The sequence below is a fragment of the Zosterops lateralis genome, assembly GCF_965231275.1.
Source record: "Zosterops lateralis genome assembly, chromosome: 4".
Lineage (NCBI taxonomy): Eukaryota > Metazoa > Chordata > Aves > Passeriformes > Zosteropidae > Zosterops > Zosterops lateralis.
Genome location: NC_139765.1, coordinates 14,740,104 through 14,766,282, shown reverse-complemented (window position 1 = coordinate 14,766,282; position 26,179 = coordinate 14,740,104). Strand labels below are relative to the sequence as shown.

Here is a 26,179-nt window from a genome sequence, read left to right as displayed (position 1 = left end):
AAATAGCCTTCTTGCACCCCATCAGCCTGCAAACAGTGATCAGGATTCTTGCAAAGTGAAGCCTTGTGAGATCCCAGGCTCTGGAGTTGTCCTATACTACTTCAAAGCACAGATAAATGGGGAGATCTCTCTCCCACAATCCATTAGTCAAGAATCAGGTTGGTTGATTAGAAACCACATGTTCTTTCCATGTTTTACTATGTTACATAGGCTATCCAGTAATATGAAGGTGTCTGACAAGAATGCAGTTGTTCTTTGTGTTCTATGTCAGAATGACTAGTACATTGTGGGATCAGGGGCAAAAAAGATGCCTCAGAGGCACTGTGCTCTGAACAGCTCTGTGGCTCATTTCAAATGGTTGTGGTTAGAAAATGACAGGAAAGGCCTTTCTTTTCTAGTAAGAACATGGTAATTTCAACTCTCTCAAGATGTAAGACTGTTAAGAGAGGTGGGTGGGAAAATCTGTGTGGACAGACTGAAGCTGCATTTGCTAAAGTCAAAAGGGAAGGAAATAACTTTGGATTTCAAATACTCCCAGTCCTTTCACTGTTTGTCTTGGCTGTTTTGATCACAAGCTCTTCAGTGCAATGAGTGTTGCTTACTCTTTGAATTTGAGCAGTGCCCAATATATTGGCACTCCACCTTGCTGAGGATATTCTACCCCTTAACAAAGGAACAGCAAAGAGCAAGCAACAACACTAGAGAACTAAGCAAATCACAAGCATGAGACTTCTCTAAAAAAAGGCCTGCCCCCTTTCTGGAGAATATGCTAGCAGTTGACAAAGAATGACAAACAAAGACTGCCATGCACAATGTCACAGAGTGCAGAGAATCGTCCTCAGCCTGTCATCCCCCTGTGCTTCTGCAGGATCTCTTGTACAACACAGAGTTATCTGTCTCTCTAGTGTTGTTCATTGCAGACACAAAAAATGCCCTTTTACACCATCTAGAAAAATCTTTATGGCCATTTTATGAGTCCTATGTGTTGCTTGTGTTCAGCCAAGCAAGGAAGTTCCTGCTTATTGTTAATCTGGCCTCTCACCAGGAAGGCTACTGATGAAAACCAAGCAAGGTTCCTACCTCATGACTGTTCAGTAGTTTTCTCTCATGAACTAGCAAACATAACACAAAAGATCATCCTTTCAAATTGCACAGCTGTTGGCCATTGTAGTGGGAGTCATGAGTAAAAGGGATGCAGAACCTGAGCTTACCTGTGGAAATGAAGTGAAGCCTCTGCTAGTCCAGGTAAGACATGGAGCTGAGGTGGCAGGAGGAGGGAGGTTGTCACTCCTGCCCATGACACTCTGCACTACAGACACGGTGCTTCAGAGGCAGCAGGACTGCAGGAAGTCATGACCATTCCCAACCCTACAATCCTTTTTCTCCCAGAAGTCACACTGAACCCTTAGGCAGTTTCCTCTGTCAGTTTTTGCTGTCAGTGAGGTACCCTCCTACATGTGCGCTTATGCCTCAGATCCCCTGGAAACTGCATTGATACAAATTTTAATTTCTTTGTGAAAAACACTCTCCATAGCTGTGGTCCAAGCAGATGACCAGACCTGAAGGCTGGTGGTCCAGCCATGGCCCTGACGCACAAACTGTGAATGACAGGTGGCAGTAAGGGTTTGCTGGTACATGAGCTGCACAGGAAGATAAAGGGCATCTCCTTCAGCAGCTGGGGGGAGCAGAACTCACAAAGTTCTTTGTGCTGGGATTTACACATTATCCTCCTATGTGACACCTAATGGATGACACAAGGCAACAGTGGGATTTTTGACAGGTAATTCATGTGTCATTGCAAAATGCTTCACTCAGGTGAGAGGTGAAATTTCATGTAAAGCTGTGTCTGTGCCACAGAAACTGCTGTTTGACATGTAGTAAAACATCCATCCTGACTCCTTGTCAGGTAGCCTCCCTTTATCTTGGCCTGGTTCTGACAGTGCCTGTTCTGCTAGTAGGCTAATGATCAGCAGTGGTTTGAGAACCTGAGCTATTCAATAGCTCTTGGTTATTTTGTGCCGGTCTTTCTTATATATTACAGAATAATATTAAACATTACACTGAATTTCCCTTTCATTTAGATTGGAAAGGTTTTTAGGACTGAGATGAACTTATTTGCTATATATATATGTTGGATGGAGGGAGACTGACTCAACCGATGTTGAGCAATCAGGCTCAATTTTATTTGTTTTCTCGCTTACATTTATATTCTAAATAATTAGTTCATACATATTGCAAAAGCCAAGCTCCTGATTGGTAGTGACTATACAATAGCTTATTTCATGCTATATCAGCATATTGCAACAGTTGTATCACCTTGTAGCATTTAGTTCCTCTTTTCTCATGATCTCAGTTTCTCTCCCTCATCCTCATGCTGGCCTTGTCCTAGCTTCTAGTTACAATATTAGTCTGAGAGCTATTGTGTCCCTTATCTTCTACCCATTTCTCAGCTATCCTCTCCACAATCCCCCCTTTTTCTTTAATGGTTCCAAGCACTTGGGACTGACGACGAAAAAAGCAAGCAAACACCAATCTTACACATAGAATGACAATTAAAATCATAAGCAAAAATAGTAACCCTTCTTTCAAAAGCTGAGTTAGCCACGGTGTTAGACCAAAAGTTTATAGCAGCTCTGTTCTGAAGGACTGCATTTCTCAGGCTGTTTACATTCTGAGTGAGTGCTGATATGACCTCTGTAGTAACATTTGCCTGCTTTATAGCTTAACATGCAAGTTTATTAAGTGACACCAATGCATGAGCTGTGCTAACTCCAGGGGTTATAGATGCAAAAATAACCACGCCCCCAGAATAGCACTTTTGCTGGTTCCAGCCAAATACCTGTTTTATGTTCCACCCCCCAAGTCTGCAGGAAGGTTGTGACACGAGAGTTAGTATATGAAGGGCCGTTATCAGTTTTTATTGTCTTTGGCACTCCCATGACTGCAAAGCAGGCAGTAAGATGTCGAAGTACATGACTGGCCCGTTCTCCTGCCTGAGCTGTAGCCCATACATACTTGCTATATGTGTCCACTGTAACATGCACATATTTTAGTCTACCAAATGATGGAATATGAGTAACATCCATTTGTCATATTTCATTTGGTCCCTGTCCCCGGGGGTTGACTCCCACTCCTATACCGACCCCTCCATTGTGGTAACTACAAATAGGACAGGCTCTTACTATATCAGTAGCCTCTGTTGAGGTTATCTTAAATGCTCGCATCAACCCCTTGGCATTCTGATGGAATAGAGCGTGTGATTCCCTAGCTTGGTTCTGGGGGGGCAGGGGTGGTGTTCCTGCTACTGCAACCAGCTTATCAGCTCTATCATTTCCTTCGCCTAACCCAATGTCCCACTTATGACTGCGAATGTGAATAACTGCATAGGGGTGTGTTCTTGTTTGAATTGCCAACCTTAGTTGAATGAGAAGGTTCCCTAGTCTCTTGTTATTTATTTGTCTTATTTCTGAACCCTCAATTCTCTGCACTATCCCAGCAACATATAACAAATCTGTAACAATGTTCACCGGTTCCGACAAATTTGTCATGACCCATACAACAGCTGACAATTCCAAAGTTTGTAAAGAATCCCCCTCTTCAGCAGGCAATATTACTTCTTGCCACTCATTTCTCTGCTGCCATGTAATAGCAGCTTTTTGTGACTTTTTCCCAGCATCTGTGAAAACTGTGATTGCTTCTGGGATGGGCTGTTCACTCCGCAGAGGTTTGCTCACCACTGTTGTTCTCCCACCCATCGCAACTTTACCGTTGTCACAACTGTGGCCCCTCCTCCCAGCAGAACAAGGCCCACCTCCTCATGATTTTCAATGTACCATTGCAGTATATCTCGAGCTATTGGCAACAGAATAGTGCCTGGTTCATTCCCTGTAATCTGTCGTGCACGTTGTCTACCTTTATGGATAAGAACTGCCAACATTTCTGATTTTTGAAAAACAGTTTTACATTGTTGTAGGGGTAGCTGTAACCATTCTAATACCTGAATGTCTTTCTCCTTTCCCCTATTCTCCCCCTTTTTCTTTAATTGCTGAACAAGGGCTCCAAGAAGATGGCGTTTCCTGAGCCATATAGCCAAATCAATAGGCAGGAGAGGGTCACGGCGAGAAGTATTGCCTTGCTGAATGATTTCAGCAAACCAAGAGCAATATTCCCGTTGTGCTGTTGTCTCATTTTGCCAATGAGAAATGTAACTTTTCCACGCTTCCCTCGCACATTCTTGTTTTCCAATTAAACAAGTGCTTAATGGATTGGAAGGCGTGGCAAGTGATAAACACAAACTATCCTGACCAGATTGATTAACTCAAGTGACCCACATGTTTTGCCTTTCGTCTATTTTTAGTAGCTCTGTGAGCCCAGCGACGACAACACATATCCCAATCAGCAGGATCCACCTGATGCATATGAGGTATTCCCACCCCATATTTGCAGGTTGTCTGCAATATGCAAGTAGCCTTTTGTGCCAACAGGCGACACACCTCTCTTTCTATTAAAAATACCAATTCCAGCCTATCTCTTTGACCTAAATCTTGAACAAGGTTTACTGCTTCTGGCACAGTACTGCACCCTGTATAATTTTTTATGGCTGTCTGCCAGTTATAACGATGCCAATAAAAGGAGCAGCGTGGGCACCATGGGTGTGCAAGCTGCTGTTGAAAAACCCACCACTGTCTGCAACAAGCCCCACAATACATTTTTACCCAAGCACCACAGTTAGGCTTGTTGCAGTGCAGACAGTTAGAACTCTTAATTAATTGTAGTCGGGTGCTTTGTAGTTCATGCAACAATGTTAGTACATCAGTTCTATTTTCTACTACTAGAAGATTAGGCCACACTGGCTGGAGCCAAGCTATCACAGGTTGAAGGATCAGGAGCAGGCGATGCCGTTCTCGTTCTGCTGGACTGCTGGGTGCTGTCATTCCCTGCTTACGTCCAGTGGCTGGGAATTCATACAGGACCTGTGGGTGTAAGAACACACATGTGACCTCTACCAATGTATTGTACTTCAGCAGGCCCAGTGTTAAGAATGCTGATCCTCCTGTAGAGCCAAAACCATAGTATCCTTTTTGTGTTTCCGAGCGATGTTCCAGAGCCAAGGTCGAAAATGGTAACAACTGAGCTATCCAGGTGCCAGCTGGAGTGAGCACTGGAGGATACAGTGTCTGTGCTAAAATACAAATCTCGCCTGTGAAATCAGCATCAATAAGTCCCACAGTAATGTCCAATCCTTTTAAAAAAGTAGAAGATCGTCCCAAAAGTAAAGCAGGAACCGACTGTCCCTGATAGGTTACTGGTCCCTTTACTCCAGTGGGAATTGGCACAGGGTGATTGTCCTTAATAGATATGTCCACTGTGGCTGCCAAGTCCAGGCCGAGGCTTCCGGAGGTGGCGGGGTGCAGGTCGCTGGCTGCTGTACAGCTGCTATTTGTGTCCCGGCGCGGCGGCTGGATGGCGCGCTGGTCTTGCCGTTTCCCGATTTCCTCCGACAGGCTCCTGTGTTATGGGTATCAGAGTGACATTTCTGACACCATACTCCACTTGCAGGACACTCTCAGTGAAAGTGACCTATTACTTTACAACGGCAGCACCTTCCTCGGTCTCTTCCGCCTCGCTTCGGCTGACTTGCGGTGACAGCAGCTTGGAGTGGAGCAAGAGCAGCAAAAACTTGAGCCTGACTACTCTCTGCCTGTTTCTGAAATGTTTCACCTAGCCCTTTAATAGCCTTGACAATAAATGCCTGAGGCCCAGAGGGCACAGATGCTGCTTTCTCTAGGGCCTCTTCTACAGACCAATTAGCTCCCAAGGTGTTAACTAGGTTTTTTGTAGCCTGATTACCATTTTGAAGTATACAGTGTTTTAACATAGCTCCTTGCATAGAGAGTGGCACTCTAGCTTTTTCTATTCCTTCTACTAGTCGATCTGCAAATTTGCCTAATGGTTCTTCTCTACTTTGTTTTATTCTCATATATATATAGAGGTTCCATGTGGATCTTTTACCTTATCCATAGCAGCTCTAGCGAGCTTTATGACCTCTCAACATTTTTCCGGTTCTAACAGAGCCTGTGCCTCTGTCTTTATCCAATTGCCTATTCCCGGCAATTCATTTAAGGTAACCCCATGTAGAGGATCCCCAGGTTGTTTCTGTGTGGCAACTGACTCTTGTGTTAGGGCTTGCCAGTGAGCTTGAAATAACAAAAGTTGGTGGGGTGTAAACACAAGCTTAGAAATACCCCGACAATCTGCTGGCAACAGCAAATATGTACCCCAGATATAATCCAGCATTTGCCGAGCAGGCTCACTGTTTACTCCATATTGGCTAACAGTGGAGTGCAATTGGGAAAGTAATTTCCAATCAAGGGAAGTCAATTGGGCAGTGACACCTCCTCCCGGTGCAGGATTATATATTACCGGGCATGCCATCGAGCTCCCTGTTTCTATCATCTGTGCATTCCTTCGTTCTACTCCTTCTTTAGCTAGTGCACTCCATGCCTCCCTCCGATTTTTGGCCACTACCTCTGTCAAATCTGATTCAACTTTCAGAATAGTTTCATCGCTCTCCCCAGTCCATGGTAATGGACATGAATCTGTCAGCTGACCCGCAGCGACTGGAGGCATTGGGGGAGCCGATGGTACAGAGTCTGCAGCTACCATGTCCCCTTTGGTGGCACTTATTTGCTCTGGAGGCAGATGTACTGTTGTACATCCAGGAGGCAAGGGAAAGTCTGACTCTGATGAATATGTCAGATTCATTCCCTGGGCTGCTACTGCCTGCTGAGCTGCTTGTTTTTCTACTTGGTGTTGCAGCAGAGCATTATGTACTGCTTGCCACTGTTTCCGTAACTTCTTAGCTGTTTTATCATCATCTAAACTCGCCTCCCATAGCTTATCCCCAAATTTTCGCCATTCAGAAAGCTTATGTACTGTATGGGGGTTTATAAAGCACCCCTTAGCATACCCATATGCTAGCAAGCCTGGCAACTCTTTTTTGATATCTATACCCTGGACTTGCCATTTTTCTAGCATACAGGCAAATAAATTATATGCTGCTTGCCTCTCCATGTTAGTCAGCGCTGTGCAGCTCCCAGAGGTCTTCAGCAGCACGTATCAACCGGCCCCACTGATGTGAGCACCGGGGCGTGGAAGCCCTTCTTTCGACATTTCTCTGCTGGCCCCACCGATGTGAGCACCGGGGCGCGGAAGCCCTTCTTTCGTCGTTTCTCTGCCGGCCCCACCGATGTGAGCACCGGGGCGCGGAAGCCCTTCTTTCGCCGTTTCTCTGCCGGCTCCACTGATGTGAGCACCGGGGCGCGGAAGTGTAATTGCTTCTTTCGCCGTTTCTCTGCCGGCCTCACCGATGTGAGCACCGGGGCGCGGAAGATCTTCTTTCGCCGTCCCTCTGCTTGCAGGACCTGAACTCCTACTCCTCCAACCGTGGTGCCGTATCACGTTTCGGGGTCACCATTTGTTGGATGGAGGGAGACTGACTCAACTGATGTTGAGCAATCAGGCTCAATTTTATTTGTTTTCTCGCTTACATTTATATTCTAAATAATTAGTTCATACATATTGCAAAAGCCAAGCTCCTGATTGGTAGTGACTACACAATAGCTTACTTCATGTTATATCAGCATATTGCAACAGTTGTATCGCCTTGTAGCATTTAGTTCCTCTTTTCTCATGATCTCAGTTTCTCTCCCTCATCCTCATGCTGGCCTTGTCCTAGCTTCTAGTTACAATATTAGTCTGAGAGCTATTGTGTCCCTTATCTTCTACCCATTTCTCAGCTATCCTCTCCACATATATATATATATATATATATATATAAAAGATTGGGATCCTACCATCCTTACTGCAGGAGGAGACATCATCTGAAGAGGGACGGCAGAGAGAGGTAATATCAGTGTTGGTCAAAGCCTAATACCATGTGGATTATGAATCAGAGCCTTTTGCTGTAGCTTTTTTCAAGCACGATTATATCAAGCAGTGCCATGGGCCTCTGCTGCAAGGAATTATTTTTTCCTTTTTTGTAAATGTCCCTTTCTTTCCAATCAGCCCAGCTGTGTGAGGGTCTGCAATGCCTCCACGGTTTTTAAACCTCACCTCCAGGGGAGACCAAAACTGCTTGTAAGCAAACTGATTTAAACACAAACAGGCTCAAATCATCCATACCAAATCTGTTTGAATTTTCCCTAATGCTAGTATTGTCTTGAACCATGTCAGAAGCCACATCCTTCACCCACAGACCTGCTCAGCTTCCACAGTGACAGAGCTTGAGGGATTTCCCAAAGTCTGCAGTGTTTTGTGAGACAAGAACTGGTGCCTTTCTTAGATGTATTGCAGATTAAGATGAACCTTCATGGTGCTAGGGCACAAATAGACCCTGTTGCCAGGACCTTCATCCTCCTCATCATCCTTATTAGGGCTGAGGTGTCTGACTGGAGCCTGAAGGAGTCATCAATTTGAAGGCATGGGAAATCCAAAAAGCCAGTAATTAAAATGAGCTGGGCATCAAGCCCATCTCTGAGACCCTCTTCTTACAGATCATTTGTCTCATGATTTGGAAAGCACTTCTTTCGCAGCTGACAGAATGATGTTCATTCTCTCCCTTCCCCCCACAACAGATAGAAATGACTCACAAACTGTCAGATGTACAAAGTAAACAACTCCAAAAGCTGATTCTTCTTGCCTTCTGTTATTTTTTAAAGCATATAGAAATGTCAAGTATTAATTATAAATTAGTAGACAAAAAGAAAATCACAAAGGTATGGATTTTAAAATGTCCTTTGAAACTGTGCAGTTTTCAAATAAATGTAAATCTCTGCCTTTTAAAGTATTTCTAATAGCTTCTTGTGGCCACTAATGTCTTTGAAAGGAGTGCTGTTTACTTAATTATCATCACTTTCTTTTATTATAGGGCTATGGGAGAAAAAAAAAATCTCACAAGTGAAACATTATCTTTACTTTCTCTCTGCCCTACTAGCTTTTACTATTTTCAAAATACATCAAACAAACAAATAAAATTAGGTCTGATCCTAAAGTGGAGTGTGTAGCATTAACTATTTAAATTATATCCCAATCAAATGAAATTATTAAAGAATACACCAAATTCCCTCCCAATTCAGTGATGACAAAAGGCTTTTGGAGGGAGGGAGAAGCTTTGCAGTAAACTCCTTCTGTGCACGGATTAAACGCCTCAACAGCACGCAGCTCTTGAGAACACTTTATTGCTCTGTGCATACATGCACAGAATATAAATTATTGCTTAATTATGTACTGTTCCAGCAGAAGCAGCTTGCAGCATCACCATTAGGCTGCAGAAGAGCAAGTGGTTTACTGGAAAATTGTCCTTATGAAAAAAGCAGAGATGGAAGGATAAATCTGATCGAGTGATGGAGATTTAGTGCTGTGTCCTTGTGAGATTACATCCCCACCTGAGTTGGGACTTAATGCATTTTTATCTTATCCTATGGACTAGATAAACTGCAGGGTCTGTCGTGATATTGCATTATAACCACTCTGAGAATGTGGTTTGCATTTGGCCTTTGGCCTCTTGCCTCACAAGGTGTCAGAGGTGCCCAGCACATGCCAGAGCTGCGCGCCTGCTCCGTGTCACCTCCCCTGTGTGCCTGTCTAGGGACTGCTGCTGCACAAGCTCTAATGTCTTGTGGCACCAGAGGATTATGTGTCCTCAGCCACAACCCCAAACCTGAATGGGGACCATGCTTAGGCTTGTGTAAATCAGTGTCTCATATATAGGAACAATGTCACAGCAGCTGAGAGCTGAACTCCAGTTTGCTCTGCTGATACAAGTAGTGTCAGTCCATATTTCACAGTACAGATTTTCACATGGCGACACTTTTGTGACTGTATCCCTTGGGGCTTGAGACTGCACAGGGAGTGGAGATCCATGCTGTGCACAGCTGCAGCCAGTGAGCTACAGCAATGAGCAAGCACTCTCTGAAGCTGTAAGTTGGCACGTAAGGCAAAAGCAACACTTCTTAGCTAAAGGTACAGTGGTTTGATGGATTGGGGAGAGAAAAAAGCTTTCAGATCAAAGCCTGAGTGAATAAACTTGGGAGTACTTTAGCAATGGTGATTCCTATGACCCAACCAAAATAACCTAGCAATAATAAAGTGGGTTGACTACAGCCATTAAGCAAACATAACGGGTCATGAACTTGCAGCCACAACACAGGAGACAGCAAAAATTGTGCCAGTTATAGTACTGTGATATTATTCTGATTTTACTAGAGCATTAAGGAAAGAAAGGACCTCAGTGTCAAAATGAAAAAAAATTCTAATCCAAGGTTAGAAAAATTATCCCATCCATGTGCTGGCAAGCACCATGCTTGGCAACATACAGAGGCTCCTGGCAGGTTCTTTCATCCTCTGCAGTGTGGAGCATGACCCAGGCAGACGCCAAACATTAAACAGAAAGAGGCAGTGGAGGTCTGAACAAACTCAAGCGACTCCATCGCACCTCAGATTTGCTTCAGATGACGACACAAGTTTAGTATCAAGCTGTACCTTAGGCAGGTGCTTCCCACCCTAGGCATTTGTCAGAGATTTGTCAGAGCCAGGTTGGGTTTGCCTTGTCACAGGACATGTTCTGTAGCACGAGGAATCTGTGCACCACATTGCATCTAGTCTTTTGCTAATGAGGTCATTACACCTCTAAGTATGTAAAACCATTTTCTTCCAGTCAAAAAATTGAATATCTCTCAGAAGGAGCCTAAGAGGATTTGTGTAATCTTTGTTTTGCAGGAAAGCCTAAATCGCTGAAAAGTCTACTGATAGATGTTCTTTGAGACAAGTGAGACTGGAGAACAGGTACAGCACAAGTAAACTCAATGCAGTCTTCTTCCATATTGCCTACTGTGTGCCACTATAAATATTTCTAGAGGGAATACTTTCAGGTCTAAAAGGATAGTCACATGCCTTTTTAATTTTTTTGTTTGCTGATGGCAGTACTAAAGAAGCCACTGGGAGCTTGGGGTAATGGTGTTGGCTAACTGATTTGGGTATTTTATCCTTTAAGTGCTAGAGAAAAGCCTATCCATTTGTTTTTGTCAAGTGACCAAAGGGCTCTTTGCTTGTACAACTTTTAGGATTTTTACTGCAAAAGTCTTTGGGCTCTATTACTGTTTCCCTGAGTTGACCTGTTAGGAACAGAAAAATCCTTTCTGTATATGCTGATACAGTTGCTGAGATAGAATAGTCAGAAATCAAAGTAAGATGCAAATTTGTCTGTTCAACAAGAAGCACTTAGTGCAGGGCACCCCTATGGAGTTTACATCACCCACAATAATGCTTGCAAGCAAAAAACTAGACTGACCCTATACAGCCCTAAAGGATCATGCTGAAATCTCCTTTCCTGGTGCAGAGGAAATACCTGTTCATCCTCTGTAGCCCACACAAGTACATTGGCATGACTGATTTCTGTATGCCCTGGAAGAGCCAGGCTGGGAGGAAATGAGGAAGGCTCTACTCATTTATAATGTTTTTAGGTCCAGTTGCTTTTTAAATGCAGTTTCCAATGTCCAGTTGGACTCTGTCCACGCAGATTAGACCAAGTGAGTGTGGCAGTGATTTGCCCAAGGGGAATGTTGTTTTCTAAGCTGACAACCTGAGGAGCCAAGAAAGTGAGTCTAAATCTTGCTTCAGCCTCTGCATTTAACAAAAAGATCTGCCACACACAGAAATTTCCTCCCCATTCCCTCTGTAAGATTTTCTTTCTGTCTAGCAAATCATGCCAGTATTAATCTTCCTTCTGTTGCTTGTGCAGTCTTTCCTCTTTTATTCCAGGCATGCAAACAACTCATCAAAATTTCCTTTTAAAAATACCAACCCAATAATAAATGCCAGTTTTGTTTTCATTGTCTTCCTTTGGCTTTGGTGCATCTTGCCATTGGAATTCAGAAGCCAGCAACAGATCAAAGACCTAGTGACATTATTAAAGGATATGGAACAACCACTGAATTTTAAAACACACAGAACTTGTTTTCCAGGGCTGTGGGTGGGAAAGTCTTTTGTATTTCTACAGAATCTGTCTCCTCTGCTTTATTTCTACTTTCTTTTACCTTCTGTCAGCCCCCCAAAGACCTATTGACATCCCTGAGAAGCAACTTGATTCCATGCCCTTCATGGACTATGCTAAGTTGTCTGTTCTTGTAACTTTAGAAGATACTGATGCTTCTTCCAGTACCTCCCATCCTGGTGAGGGAGAAATTACAAGTCAGTATAGCTGACTTAAAATGAACACACAGAGGAATATGAACAGTTCTTCTTGCTGAAAAATCAGACAGAGCTGACTTCTTAATTTACTGCACACCAAGTTCAGGGAGACAGATTTGAGTTAGGACAGAAAAACAATCAGTTTAGAGGTGCGCATACACCACTTGCCCTGTCTTTTGCTCCAGACTATAAGATCTCTGTACCTCATTAAAGAAGCTTTTTCTCTCCTTCTCGTAAGTGCCAGTGCCCTCCCGTGATCAGGTACAAGGCTGGTGGAATTGTGTTGGTATTTCTTCCCCCACAGTCTGCAAATGCACATCTAGGAGCATCAGAAATAAGCCACAGGAAAAAAAACAACCCACAACACGTTTGAAGGTTGACTTTGAAGTCAGCTGATAATATTTCCATGGAGATCAAATACTATGATGTTGACAATGAATTCTCTTGCTGAGCCTTTCCTTCCAGGGGAAAAAAAGCCACAAAGAACAATACTTCTAAATTACTACACTCTGCACTACAGTTGTGTTATTGACTTACAAAAAACACATCTATATCCCACCACTGATTTCTCATGGAGATGCCAACTCTTAGGTCTCAAGATTTCAATGCCAGGTGTGCCAGTATTCACCTAGAGAATCAGATATATTCCTGAGGAACTGGAACTAGGAAAAAAAGACATCTAGTGAAAATAATATTCTATGAGAAAAAAGATATTACTCTGCATTTGAACTTATGCTGTAAATGAGAGTTATGATTCTCCTTGAGGAGTAACATGAAATTATAAAAGAGTATTTCAATTGCTGTTGTACAGTGACACAGAGATGTCTGTACTATGAAAGTGGGTGATGTTTCATATCTCCAGAGAGTCTCCTATTTCCTTTTCAAAACAAGTGCCAGTATAAATAAATAAATGCAAAATGTGTTGTTGGTGCACCAGAGAGCAGAGACAAGTACTAGAAGTAAAAATGTAACACGGACCCCCAGCTCTGCCTTTTAAGCCTTGTTCTGCCATCAGTTGAGCACCTTCTTTCTAGCTGGGAAATGCTCAACAGGCCATCTTGGCATTATATCAACCCCAAAAGATGGCAAGGGAGGTCTATGTCTGCCTGGGTGATTTCCTAAATATTTATTTTTTGAGTAAAAATAAGAAATTAGATAGCATTCAAAAGGCAGGTGGTTAAAGTTGCTAAAGGCTGATTACTAATGGTTCACTGGTCTGGATGAAGAAACACTTCCAGTTCTATCCCCACATCAGGACATGTGTATGTACAGTGAACTCATAACCATACATACATGTCTGGACATGTGTCTATCAGTATGCTAGTTTTGAAAGACATAAGAAAAGAAAAGCCACAGTTCAGACTCCAGAAAACTGGCCTAAAATGGGATCAAGGAACATGATCTTAAACCAGGTCTGTGAGAGACACCACAAATTGTGCAGGGAGAGATGTTTTAGAGGAATCGTAGGATTGCTTAGGTTGGAAAAGATCTCTAAGATCATCAAGTCCACCTGTTAACCCAGCACTGCCAAATCCACCACTAATCCATGTTCCTACATCGCCTGAAGGCCTCCAGGGATGGTAACCCTTTCTCTGGGCAGCCTGTTCCAATCCTTGACCACCCTTTTGATGCAGAGGATTTTCCTATTGTCCAATCTAAAGCTTCCCTGGTGCAATTTGAGGCCATTTCCTCTTGTTCTATAGCTTGTTACTTGGAGAAGAGACCAATCCCTTCATAGCTACAATTTCCTGTCAGGTAGTTGTAAAGACGAATAAAGTCTCCCCTGAGCCTGCTTTTCTCCACAGTTAAGAGCCCAAATATCCTTGGCCACTCCCCATAAAGAGGGACAAATCCTTAAAAGCAATGAAAAAGGACACTTTTAGAAAAGAGGTTGACTCTTGTTTCCTGAATATGAATGCTCTTGGCCTTGTTACATTATTTCCTGATGGACACAAAGCCTGCATGACTGCTCTGAGCTCTGCTTCTCCTCACAGGTCCAAAAAGACACTCATCAGCTCCTTTTCTGCTCCCCACAACACTGCTGTCATGTTTGAGGGTTTTAAACAATCAAGAGCATCAAGAGCCTTTGAGTGGTTTAAACATTTAAAGCCTATTAACACTGTACATTAACTCAAGCTTGTTCCAACTCAAAGCCTTAAATCACTTTGGAGCATAATGCAAAATTTAACCAAAAGTAAAAGTAAGAGCCAGGGTGTTCATGTGTGTGGTGAGGGAGGCATGGTAGAGGGGGGAATAATTTTGTTGTGCTGAGGCTGGTCTCAAAGACTTTCATAACCCATTTATGGCATATCTTGATGCAAACCAGCCTTTGTCTCCATCTGGAGGTCAATCCACATAAATAAGTTCTCAGTGGTATGTAGGGAGTTTTGCCAACTTTTTAAGCTCTTCTGCAGTCATCATTAATTTACTGCCTCCCACAGTAATAACACATGATTGGTGTCTCAATTTTTTCCAGTCTTCCAACTTTTTTTGAATTATAAATGCTCTTCAAAATGGCCAAAGGTATTACACCTTTGTGAAAACTATATTTATCCCAAGCTTCACAGTTCGTGTTCCAGTAATTTACTGCAGATCTCAGTGTTCCTAAAGATCACATGCTGCTGTTTAAGATCTGTCTGCATACACTTGTGTGCACACATGTGCATTTACACTTGCCTTTCCATAAGGAAAAAATAATTGATGTAAACTTTCTAGAACTTTGCTTTTTTAAAAAAAGAAGCACAAGAAACTGAATTCTTTCAAAGAATAATGTTGTCTAAATGAAAAAAATAGATATGATCACAAGAAATACCTTCCATATTCAGTGTTGTGGTTGATCATGTCACCACAAGTAAACATTTTGAAGAATGGGTAGAGATCTTGATTATTAAGGAAAAATAGAAAACCTAGTTGCCCTGTGGGACAATATCATATTTCTCATTGAATTCCAAAGAATAGCTCTTACTTTCTCCCTTTGATTATCTTTCTCTTTGCTTGCTCTTTGCTGCTACTATGAAGGTACTTCATAACTGCCTAGGAGATGTCAGTCACAGAGCTTTGCCTTACACTTGCTGCATTAAATTGCTCCATTTTTGTTAAATTATTCAGCATGGAATGATTATTTTGAGATGGTAGGACCACAGTTATGTAGAATAAACACTCTTATTTTCTACCGTTGCGTGCTATTTTCAAAGTACAGTGAGTTATATTTGAGCCTCAAATGACTCAACAGCTGGTAACAATCCATGGCTACAAATATACAGATGCCTTGGTTGTCATCTCCTAACATATGCGCAGCACAGGCGGTGGAAGCACAGCACAGAGGCTCGGGGATGTGGAAGGCAAGGCTCCCTGTGGAGGTGGGAGTGATAGAGGATACGGATGCATGCTGCACATCTACCCATCAGCGGTGCTGCACGGGCTCCCAGGCCCTGTTTGGCAGCCCCACTTTCCAATGGGGTTGGCATGCCAGCCTGGCATTCAGCTCCTGGGCACGGCGAGTCACGCTGTGACAGCTGATGGTGCTGGCACAGAGTGTGGCCTCACCCCTGCTGGCGCCTTGCCACAGCCCCGCATGGAGCACAAGCTGGGGCACGAGAAGGTGACCCAGACTAAATGGTCAATCCAAGGATTGCAAAGGATAACAAAGCATTTTTTGCCTTAGCCCTGGACTGAGGAAAGGAATATTTTGGAAGTATTTATGAGAAGGCTGGAAATTACTTATTAAAAGCTATTTCTCCCTAGTTTAAAATTTAAAAAAGAACACATTCATAACATTCATAAGTGGGTTTTTCTTTATTTCTTTAATAAACATTCTCTCTTGCATATCTGAAATAAAGCATTACAGTGTGCCAACACACCTGCATAACTTAATTTTTTATTCCCTCTCACACATCTTTCCCGCCTGCTTATCTTTACTGCAGCAGCCAGCATTGGAAAGAATAGGTGATCACCTCTGCTATGGGAAAGATTTGAAGGTTTTCTAACCCTGATCTAGGTCCTCTGAGTATAGATGGGCTACAAACAGTAATGAATGTCTCTGCAACACTCTTAGAGGGGGTCAGAAGAAACCCAAATCAGCAAAAGCGGAACTGGCAAATGGCACTTGAAACCCCCAGACTGGCAGATCATCACTGGTGAGGAGGGGGAGGAGAGGATGAAAGAAATTCCTGATGTTTTTGAAAGCAAATGCTAGAACAAAAAATTAGGCCAGAAGAACTCCATATTGCTAACTATATGTGTACAGCATAACTTCCAGGCCTTTCAGCATCAGCAGAAAAGGAAGCTTCAGACTCCCAAGCAAAGCTCCAGGCCCAGTACCTCATGCAAAAATTTCACTAGGCAAAGACAAGAAATGAGCTGTTATATGAGACTCCAGATCATTTTCTTACAGATCTGCATGGTGAAGCCAAATCGCATATGAGGGCATTTAACAGCTGGAATAATTTCCAAATAGACTAATTAGAGACTGAATTATTAATGGTAAAATTTCTAATTGGCTGAGAGCAAGGTTACAGCAAGAAACTCACTTGACTTTGCAAAGAATAATGAATATTTGTAAGGCTAGTAAAATTACATGCTTCTCTAAGGAAATTGTTAGCAAATGGGGAAAAATCCCTAAAGTCATCCTAAAGTGTATGTCACAAGATAAAACTGGCAGAGACCTGATAAGAGTGAAGACAACAGGTAAACAGTAAACAAGTGCAGAGATGATTTATTGCATTCATTTGTAGTAAATTTGGAACAAAATAAGACAACTCAGAAGTCTCTCCCTGAAGGGCTGCCTTGTTAGGCATGCAGTAAAACCTCTAACTATTTCACTGAAATGTGTTCTCAGTACAAATTACAGACTTACAAAAGGAAAATACATGAATGTGCAACTGAAGGACAGAGCTGTGATAAGAATGATAACACATCATTCTTTGTCAGTCTTTTAATACATTTACAAAGGCAAGTGATGTAGCTTTGGCCAGGGATAATTGTGTGCTGAAGTGAGTACCAGAACATGATACTGGAAGTGCCATTTTGTATTTTCAGCTGGGACAACAGACAGCAGTTCAGCAGGGAGGTGCACAAGGTAGGGAGGGGAAGGATGAAATCACTGCCAAAACACTGGATCATGCCACCAGGAGGCAGGCACCCCACTTTCCCCACAGCAGGCACTGATGGAAAGGAAAAGAACTTTGAAACATTTAGGTACGCCCTGCCCTCAAATTAGAAATATTGGAAGCCATATGATATTTCAAAACAGCTGACTGAAATCAGCTGACCTGGGAAAACATCGAAAAGACAAATTTATAAAGCAAGTACAGTAACAGAAGATGTTGTGAGGTTAGGCTTGCATGACTGCAAACCTAGCAGAATCTGAGATGCTGAAACAAGAAAATCCTATGAATGAATTTGCTGGAGAGGAGGTAGAAGAACCTCGGGTTAGATGGATCAGCTTGTTTGCCGATCATGATACAGGAAATATTCATAAACAACTTGATAGAGAACTGGAAGAAGGGATTCCTGGAGACAATGAAATTTGCCTTGGTAGAGTTGCCAGTGTGCCAATTCGTAGCATTTCAGCTCTTCGGAGCTGGAACTAAAACTGACATTTGACCTTGACAATATTGGCTACATTAGATGTCGAGGGAGTGAAGACACCAACCAAAAGAATTGACAGGTTTGCCATGATAAGAAACCCAAACAAGCTAAGGATTTGAATACATTCAAAAGAACTGCTCAAAGCCAGAAAATGTGAGCACCACTTCCTGAGAACTGATGAGGTGGCCATATCTAGACTTGAAAAAGCAAAGGCATAGTTTTGGTGCAAATAAATTTGCTTTGGTCAATGCACAACATATAAAATATTCCACATGCATTTCCTCAGGTAAATGTTTATGTACTTTATGTACTGTTCTGTACTTTATGAGCATGAAAGCATCACATTTCCCACAGGACTCTGACATTTGGAAGTAGTGTTACAGATGCTCTTAAGGTTCCAGAACTTGCAATAAAATTTAAAAATTATCGATTGAAGCTTTTACTTGTGCACAAGTTTTCAGTAATTTACATGAACAGAAAACACAAGAACCTGCAAGAAGATGTGCTTGGAGTCATGTATAATTTGAGTGTGACCCACTTCTGTAATAGAATTAAAGTCTAAAGTAAGATGAATAAAATGAACTAACCACAGTGAAGTTTAAGAGCAGAATTCGAAATGGAGAAACTCTTGAAAAGGGAAACTCTCCCACACTGCTAGGTAAAATGATACTGACAATACTGGAATGTAATGACTACAGATAGTGTAATTCTGTGTGCAGGAGGCTGTGCAACGGTACCAGCATGCAAAAGGAGATAAAAAGAGCTAAACATAATTTACAGTATCCATCAGGCTCTGTAAAATATGAGGGACTGAAAAAAAAATCCTACTGAGGTCAGGAGAACACTGTTGTTCAAGATAAGGAATCCAAGTATAAATTGGACAATAAATACCAAAAATTATGGAAAATAACTGTGGAAGCCGTAAGGGATCTGTGACTGCTGTTGATACAGATACATTTGGACTAAACAGAAAAGATGAATTATTAATAATTTTTTAGCTTGTTACAAAACATGCAGAATACCAGTGTAAAACAGACTCTAAATCACAGTTTACATGTCTTGGATTCCGAATGAGCTAAAACCCCAATAATGGCCTGCATTTCTTAAATTACTTGTTTCAGCAATTTGCTTGAGAAATTAGATCAAGCAAAGTAAAGCAAGTCCTTATGAGGCACTGCCACATGGGTTAGCAAGAGGACTGTTTGGTAAATATAATAAAGAACCAGAGGTCTAAGCAAACCACGTCTGGCCTTATTAGATTATTATAGCACACATCTCAGTGCTCTGTTGAGATTTCCTGTTCAAAAAATTATGGGCAGTAAGGGACAAACCCCATAGATATGTTAAGTTGGCAGTGTTTAAGTATTGCAGAAGAACTATTTGTCTGGAAATAAAAACAGAACAAATGCTACAAACATAGTCAATACAAATGGTGTTGAAAATGGAAGGGAAGGTTAGATTTCAGTGTGATTCTCTGGCTCTGGCTACCAATTGAACACAGTCTCCTCTTAGCTGCAATGAGGTCAAATGGCAGAAACCTTGCAAAGCAGTTTTCCCATTATTGGACCTGAGAAAAAGTTAGGCAAAACTAAGAGTCACTCTGGCTCCATGCATTTTAAGAAACAGTACAGTAATATGTTGACAGCATTTATGGCATGACAGAAGCAACAGTTTTGATTTCAAACACCATCCAGCAATAAAAAGTTTAAATTAAAAGACTCACTGGCTGTAAAAGGAATGACTGTGTAACATGTGACACAGTCTGAAAACATTGATAGCTACTGACTTTTAGATTAGACGGCTCTAGTTGTGTATTTTATTAACTGACTGCTTCAGTTTGTAGATGTTACTTTATGCCCATTTACTGTTAAAAGAAATCAGTATAGCAGTTGCTATTGACTTGTGCAAAACAAGTAAGAGAGTAACCTTTGGGTAATACTGATCCACATGCCTGCACTGAAACAGAAAATAAGTTTGATCTCCTCCCAACACATCTTTATTTATAATATTACACACCTTGACAGAATTTGTCAGATAAAATAATCTGGTGCCTCTCATTTCAATTAGTTTCAGGTTCCAACTGCTGGATCTGGTTATTATTTTGTCTATGCAAAGAGCATGCTACTATCAGATGGCTTCTCACTACATAGGTACTTCCACTCTCTGTTCAAGTCAATTATAAACCTTGTGGTGAACAATTTCAAGCAATTGGCTTTTTGTGGCATGCTGCCTTTTTCTTGTTTTTCAAACCACAAGCCATTTTTGTAGCTGTTCTGCAAACCTCTCCCATTCTTTCCACATCCTCTTTTAGCATCAACACCTGATTAGGATGTCCAGAAATAGTTTCACTTGGCCCAGAGATAACCCCACCTCGTGGTGTCATTGCATATTCCATTTAAAAAATTACACATTTAGCAGCTGCACTGCACTGAGAGCTCCTCTGCAACTGGATGATCCCAGCATCCATGATTCCAGAGACCTTTTTAGTAGCCACTGCTCTCTGAGAGGGAGTGGCTTGTTCCATGGGGATGACTGAAGCTGTTCCCAGCTGCATGACCTTGGCTCTGTCTCCACTGAAAGGTGTGTTGTTCGAGCATGCCAAAAGATGGCTTTGTAAGCTGTGAGTGACCCATTCCACTGCACACGGTTAAAACTGAACCTCTTCACCAGAAAACTTTATCAATCATCTTTCAAATCACTCACAAATAGCATTCAGCCAAAAGGTAATCTCTGCAGCTGCAGTGGAAACCAACCCATATATAATGATAATTTCTGAATAGTAAACAAGACATAGCTAGTTTCCAATAAAATTAATTTTCCTGTATTTATTTAGTATACTCTTAATGTTTTAATCTGAATGTTGTGCTGTGGTAAGTTAAATACCACACAGATATCTGAGCAGATCAGAGCAAAATGGCCCCTGTGCAAACTAAGCTTTTAAATAAATAAGAAACACCCAGCTCATCTGGCAAGCCATTGCCTATAATGTTTTGACAACCACCACAAACCATTTACAGACACCCCCACAAAGACCAGTGTGCGCTTGCATCAGGTCCTAGCAGATTTCAGATGTGTTTGTGGGCACAGAGAGAACTGATGTCTAATGTCACCAGGACAACATCACTAGAACATAAATACTTGTTACTGCAGCACTAAACTCCTCTTCCAGGACTACAGAATCTTTCCTCTATGTCACACACTGATCTGTGTCACACCACAGTACAGATAAACAGATGATAAAATGCACTGGAGTGATGATCTGCCTGGAGGGCAAAAACCCAGCTAAACAAAAATCACTAGCAGAGAAAAGAAGAGAGAACAGAAGCAGTGGTGTTCACTCTGAGACATTTGCCCAAGTGCTGTGTTTGGGACTTGACTCTCACACCCCTCATTTCAAGTAACTATGCCTTGAAATTTGCTGTTAACAGAAATTTGGATGGCACCTTTAGTAAGGAAGGCTGGTACATTACATGGGAAATATTGGGTGACCTTGAGGGCTGGTATAGTAAGAATGGGAAGAAGTTCAAAGGCACAGAGTGTCAGGGCATGTACCTGGGGAATAATAAACAAAACCCCTGCTGTAAATTGGGAGAGTATTCGGTAGGAAAGTACAAAGGTGGAGAAAGGTCTGCATGTCTCATCCAGCTGCAGGATGACTGTGGGTCTCCAATGTGATGCAGCATGAAAAAAGCAAATACAACCACAAAATACTTCAGGCAAGGAATTACCAGCAGGGGAAGGAAACCATCACACCACTTATACAAGGCATTGATTAGACCTTGTTAGCAAATGGTCCTTCTCATCCATGTTTGAAAAAGGCAAGTACAAAGAGGAATAGGTGGCAGAAAGGGCTGCTGGACTCATAACTGTTCTTACAGAGAGAAGTCTACAAGAAAGTTTATGTAGAGTGGGAAAACGGACAATGCTCTTCACAGGTACAGTAAAGAAAGAGAGATGTAAACTAAAGGTTACATTTGACTCAAGAAAAACTGTTGAGTAATAAATATAGATTATAACTCTCAGCACAGTTCCTAGGTATCAAATGGTCCCACTGTGAAATAGGACAGTGGTGGGAATAACATCTGCATAATCTTCGGATTTTTATTACTGAGCATACTAAGTTACAGTGTTACTTACAACAAGGGAGTACTGTACTAAAAAACTCAGATTACACTTTCTACTACCATGAGTTACAGACACTCCAGACAAGTTTTGGGATGGAAGTTAAATGTAACTAAGGCTGGGTGATCCTTGATATGCACCAGAAGGAGCTTGGAATGAAACCAAGTCCAGATCAAGTAAAAAACCCTGAAAACACATTTTCAGTGACTTAAAAAAGGAGGGACATGTGGAAAGAGGGCACATGAAGACAACAAGAAAAATGCATTTCTTCAAACACTACCATCCTTACCTCCCATGAGAAAGAGAAGCCCTGCCACATACTGCATAAGGCCTCGATCCCAACAGCACCCCAGCACGCCGATAATCCATCCAAAGAGGATGATGGCCACAGCCATGCCCATGAAGCCAGCTGTCATCCTGCGCAGATCTGCAGTGGAAAAGCCAGAAAAACAGCATGAGTGGGAACAGTGATAAATCAGCATCATCAGGGGTTCATAACAGTCTTAATCCAAAATGCTACTGATCTGCAAGGGCTTCAGTGTGTGTTGGTATGGGATGATTTAAGCAAAGATGATTCAGAGTGAGGACAAACCATAAATTAAGTCACTAACTTGAACTGGGGAGAGAGAGGAGGTAACAATTTTACCACACAATGAAACTCAGTGCAGATGCACCCAAGTGACTTGTGACAGCTTTCTCGGGAGCTAGAAGTTGTAAAATGGCCTCAGTGCAATGGTGTGCCTAATAACTCCAGTCTCTGGGCACTAGCACAATATCTGTTTACATCTTGCCTTCTCATCTCTGTCCATTACTCCTCGTCACCCTACTCAAGCTGATCAGCAAAGCAGTTTCTACATTTTGCACCAGCACTGACATGACAGAGGATTCACCCCAATTGTGACCCACTGTGTGATTTTGGGCAAGTTCCTGAGCCCCTCTGGGCTACAGCTTCCCATGGTAAGTTGGACAATAGCAACCAGTGGTGGTAGGAGTGAAAGGTGGTGAGGCACACCGATACTCTGGTGTCAGCATCATTAGATGCACTCCAGATACATGGCTGGGACAGGAGACACATCATTGTCCTCTCCTGTACATAGATGGTGACCTTGCCAGATTATTTTTGATGAGGAAGTTTTTGACTGCACCAGAGAGCACCAGTAGGAGGAGGGCAGGGCGCTGGAGCAAAACATTTCTGCTCTTCTAGTGAGCACTGAGTACATCTTATGTAGGTGACAGGGGCTGACCTGCAGTTATTTCATAAATACAGGAAAATGGTCCCCAAGTCCTAATTAATGGAATCCTTAAAGACCTGGGTATGTTGCATGTTTGCCTTCTGCCAAAAGAATGGGACTGTGGGACTGCTGGGAACCCTCTTCCTGCATGTGATAGGAAAAAAAATCCTTCACAGTTGGTTTGGATGTGAAATCTGGGCAGTGAGACCACCTGGCAACTGAAAGAGCAAGGACTATGTGAGCTAAAGAGCATCTTCACACTCTCAGATAATGAAACAGATGGGGGCATTTTCACTAACATTTGATTATTCCCTGTCCCCCCTTCATGCACACATAAAAAGAGAAAATTCCAGCCAAGTCAACTCTCTAAACATTTGCTTCCTTCTTGAAACTTTTTTTTTTTTTTTTTTTTTTCCCAACAAATAGAATGCTTATGACAGAGGAGAAAGATTTGAAAACTGTGAATCATCCACCAGCCTCTATGGCAGCTTTTCTCCTTGTCTGGCCTTTGACTATGTCTCAGTTTCTGTTATTTTTTATGCTTTTTACCCACAGCACAGATTCAATGAATTCTGTGAAGAGTAATAAATTACCATGATCAGAGATTTATAAAATTTCAAATCCAAAATGCTAAGTGTCCACAAAGTCTACTAGTATGCTGGTACAGAATGATTGAAGGCAGTTTTCTCAGGTCCATGTTCATTATAGCTCTTTGTGTGCAAGATCAAGTTGCAGAACACAACCTCTCCCTTGAAGCTATAACTCCTTCCTGTAGATTGTCACTGGTTTTCCAAGGAGTCTCTCTGACAATATAAACATAACCAAGTCTTCAGTCCTCCAGTAATCAGACCCTTTTAACAAGATACACATCTTAAAATAAGTACTTTTATCTTAGGTTTTGTGACTGTCCCACCACATTCGAGTATGTTCAAGGAGCTCTAGTACAGACAAAAAAAAAAAGGCATTTCCTGCAGAAACTTGCACTTCCCCCAGGCAATGTCTCTGCTCCTTGGGAATTTCTCAAAGTGCTTTCTAAAACAAGTAGTAAGCGTTAGTAAGCATCTTTGATGGCCCAGTGTCTTCCTACTTTTTCCATCTGTGAGGACCTGGGCTCAATTTGAGAATGAAAACATAAAATCTTTACTGTTTTCTATGTCATCTTCCGTGACAGCACAGCACCTCTCCAAGGTGCTGCACAGCTCTTTGTGTCAGCCCTACAACCCTTTGCAATTTAACTTGCGACTGCTGACTCCAAGTAACACCATTTTCCTGTCCTAATATACCACAGCCTAACAATCTGCTTCTAATGAGCACAGCTTAAATAGCTTTACTCAGCAACAAGATGTCCAGAACCCCTCAGATCTACGCCAATGCCTGGCTGATGGACCCAGTTCTCATAGACCCCAGAGTAGATCACAAGCATCCTCACATCATGGATGCCAAACTCAGGAACGGTGTTTATCCTGCTAAAATCTCTGTGAATTTTGCCATTAAACAGAAGACTTAAAGGAACAGGACCAAGATTTCTAGGCCAGATTTTGACATTTGTTTCCCTCAACCTCTTTTGCTGATGGAGCCTGAAATTCCTTTTCTAACACAGTGAAATCCAAATTGAACTTCTTTATGAACTCTTAGTTCTCACTAAGTTCAGTGATCTTAGTTTAAGATTGCCACTGCTTAGGCCAGTTGCAAATGTGCTCCTCACAAGTCCATCCACTAGAGATTATCTGAAAAAAAATAAAATACAAACTTTCTTTTCTATTTAAAACTATTAGGCTTTTGTCCTGCCATAACATTCTTTGAGAAGAGCTTGAGGGGAGCCCTTGCAAATGGCAGTTTTGGGAAAGGGGGTGGTAAAGTTGGTTTCAATAACAGCCTGCACTTGTCCAACAGCATCTTCCTGGTGCTCCTCACCTGTCAGTGCCCACATGAAGCTGAGGGCAGTGCTGGGATCAAGTCTATTCAAAGTGATTCTTTTGTGGAAAAGTATTTAATGGATGTAAATGAATCACCACCCTCAGGCTATTTAGAGGAATAGGAGCCTATATTCCCTAGATTCAATCCCTATTAATGGGGTTATTTATTCTTACTGTTTGTTGGTGTGGTACTTGACATGGAAAGGACAGAAGAAAAGCAAAGATTTGCATTGTGTACTCGAGGCAATATCTAAATTCGTTCTGCTAATTTAGGATGGAGGGAATGACATATAAATAAACAATAGCTCATCAGTACAAATTGATGGGGTTTTGTCTGAGTTTGATTGGCACTAATAAGACCCTTCCTGAATGCATCCTGCAAAGATAAAAAGGGTCATGCTGTCATGTAACACCACTTTATGATGTTTGAGCACATTCTGGGTTTAGTTTATTTTTCTGAAATTGCTTTTTATTTATTTTTAGACTATGAAATTATTAGTTCTCTACATTCTTTCTCTTTTTGAAAACCTCTCTGAGTAATAGGATCTCAGGGTCATGGCATGACAACACCAATCAACTGAAGGAGTGATTATGCCAGCAAAATGCATTGTTGAATCTTATCCAGCCAAATGGGAGCTGCAACAGCAAACAAACTTATCTCAGTGCATTCATGTGCATTGCTTAGCTGGTCCTGCAGCTGATCCTCTCCTGGGTACCCATCCCAAGTCCTCATGCTGTAACAATGTACACAGATTGCAGGGACACCGAATTCCCCTTCTCCACCATCTAGCAAGCCAAACCTTTAGAAATGTAGCTACAAGATGAGAATAAGGAATGTATTACATTGCTTATTTCATAACCTGTAATACAGAAGTTAATTTTTAACACTTTGCCTATATGATTACTGGTTTCAATGATTTACTATGTGGACATAGATACCAACATCACTTGTGGGTGAAAATACAATATTATCTTTCCAGACATTTTTTAGAAACCTTCTTCATCCCTTTTTCTCTTTAATGTAGACTAAAAGCTATGAGTGAATATCTTCTCTTTGGGAGACTTTTCATA

General features: G+C 41.9%; 1 protein-coding gene across 1 annotated transcript in view; it reads right to left on the bottom strand.

Moving 5' to 3' along the window:
- Positions 1 to 26,179, bottom strand: part of TMEM178B (transmembrane protein 178B) — a gene marked incomplete at its 5' end in the record, with an annotated part of 211,417 nt that overhangs the window by 2,112 nt on the left and 183,126 nt on the right. Inside the window, one exon of the mRNA XM_083859468.1 lies at positions 22,250 to 22,387. Within this exon, the coding sequence (XP_083715594.1) occupies positions 22,250 to 22,387 (138 nt within the window). The remainder of the gene's footprint in view (positions 1 to 22,249; positions 22,388 to 26,179) is intronic.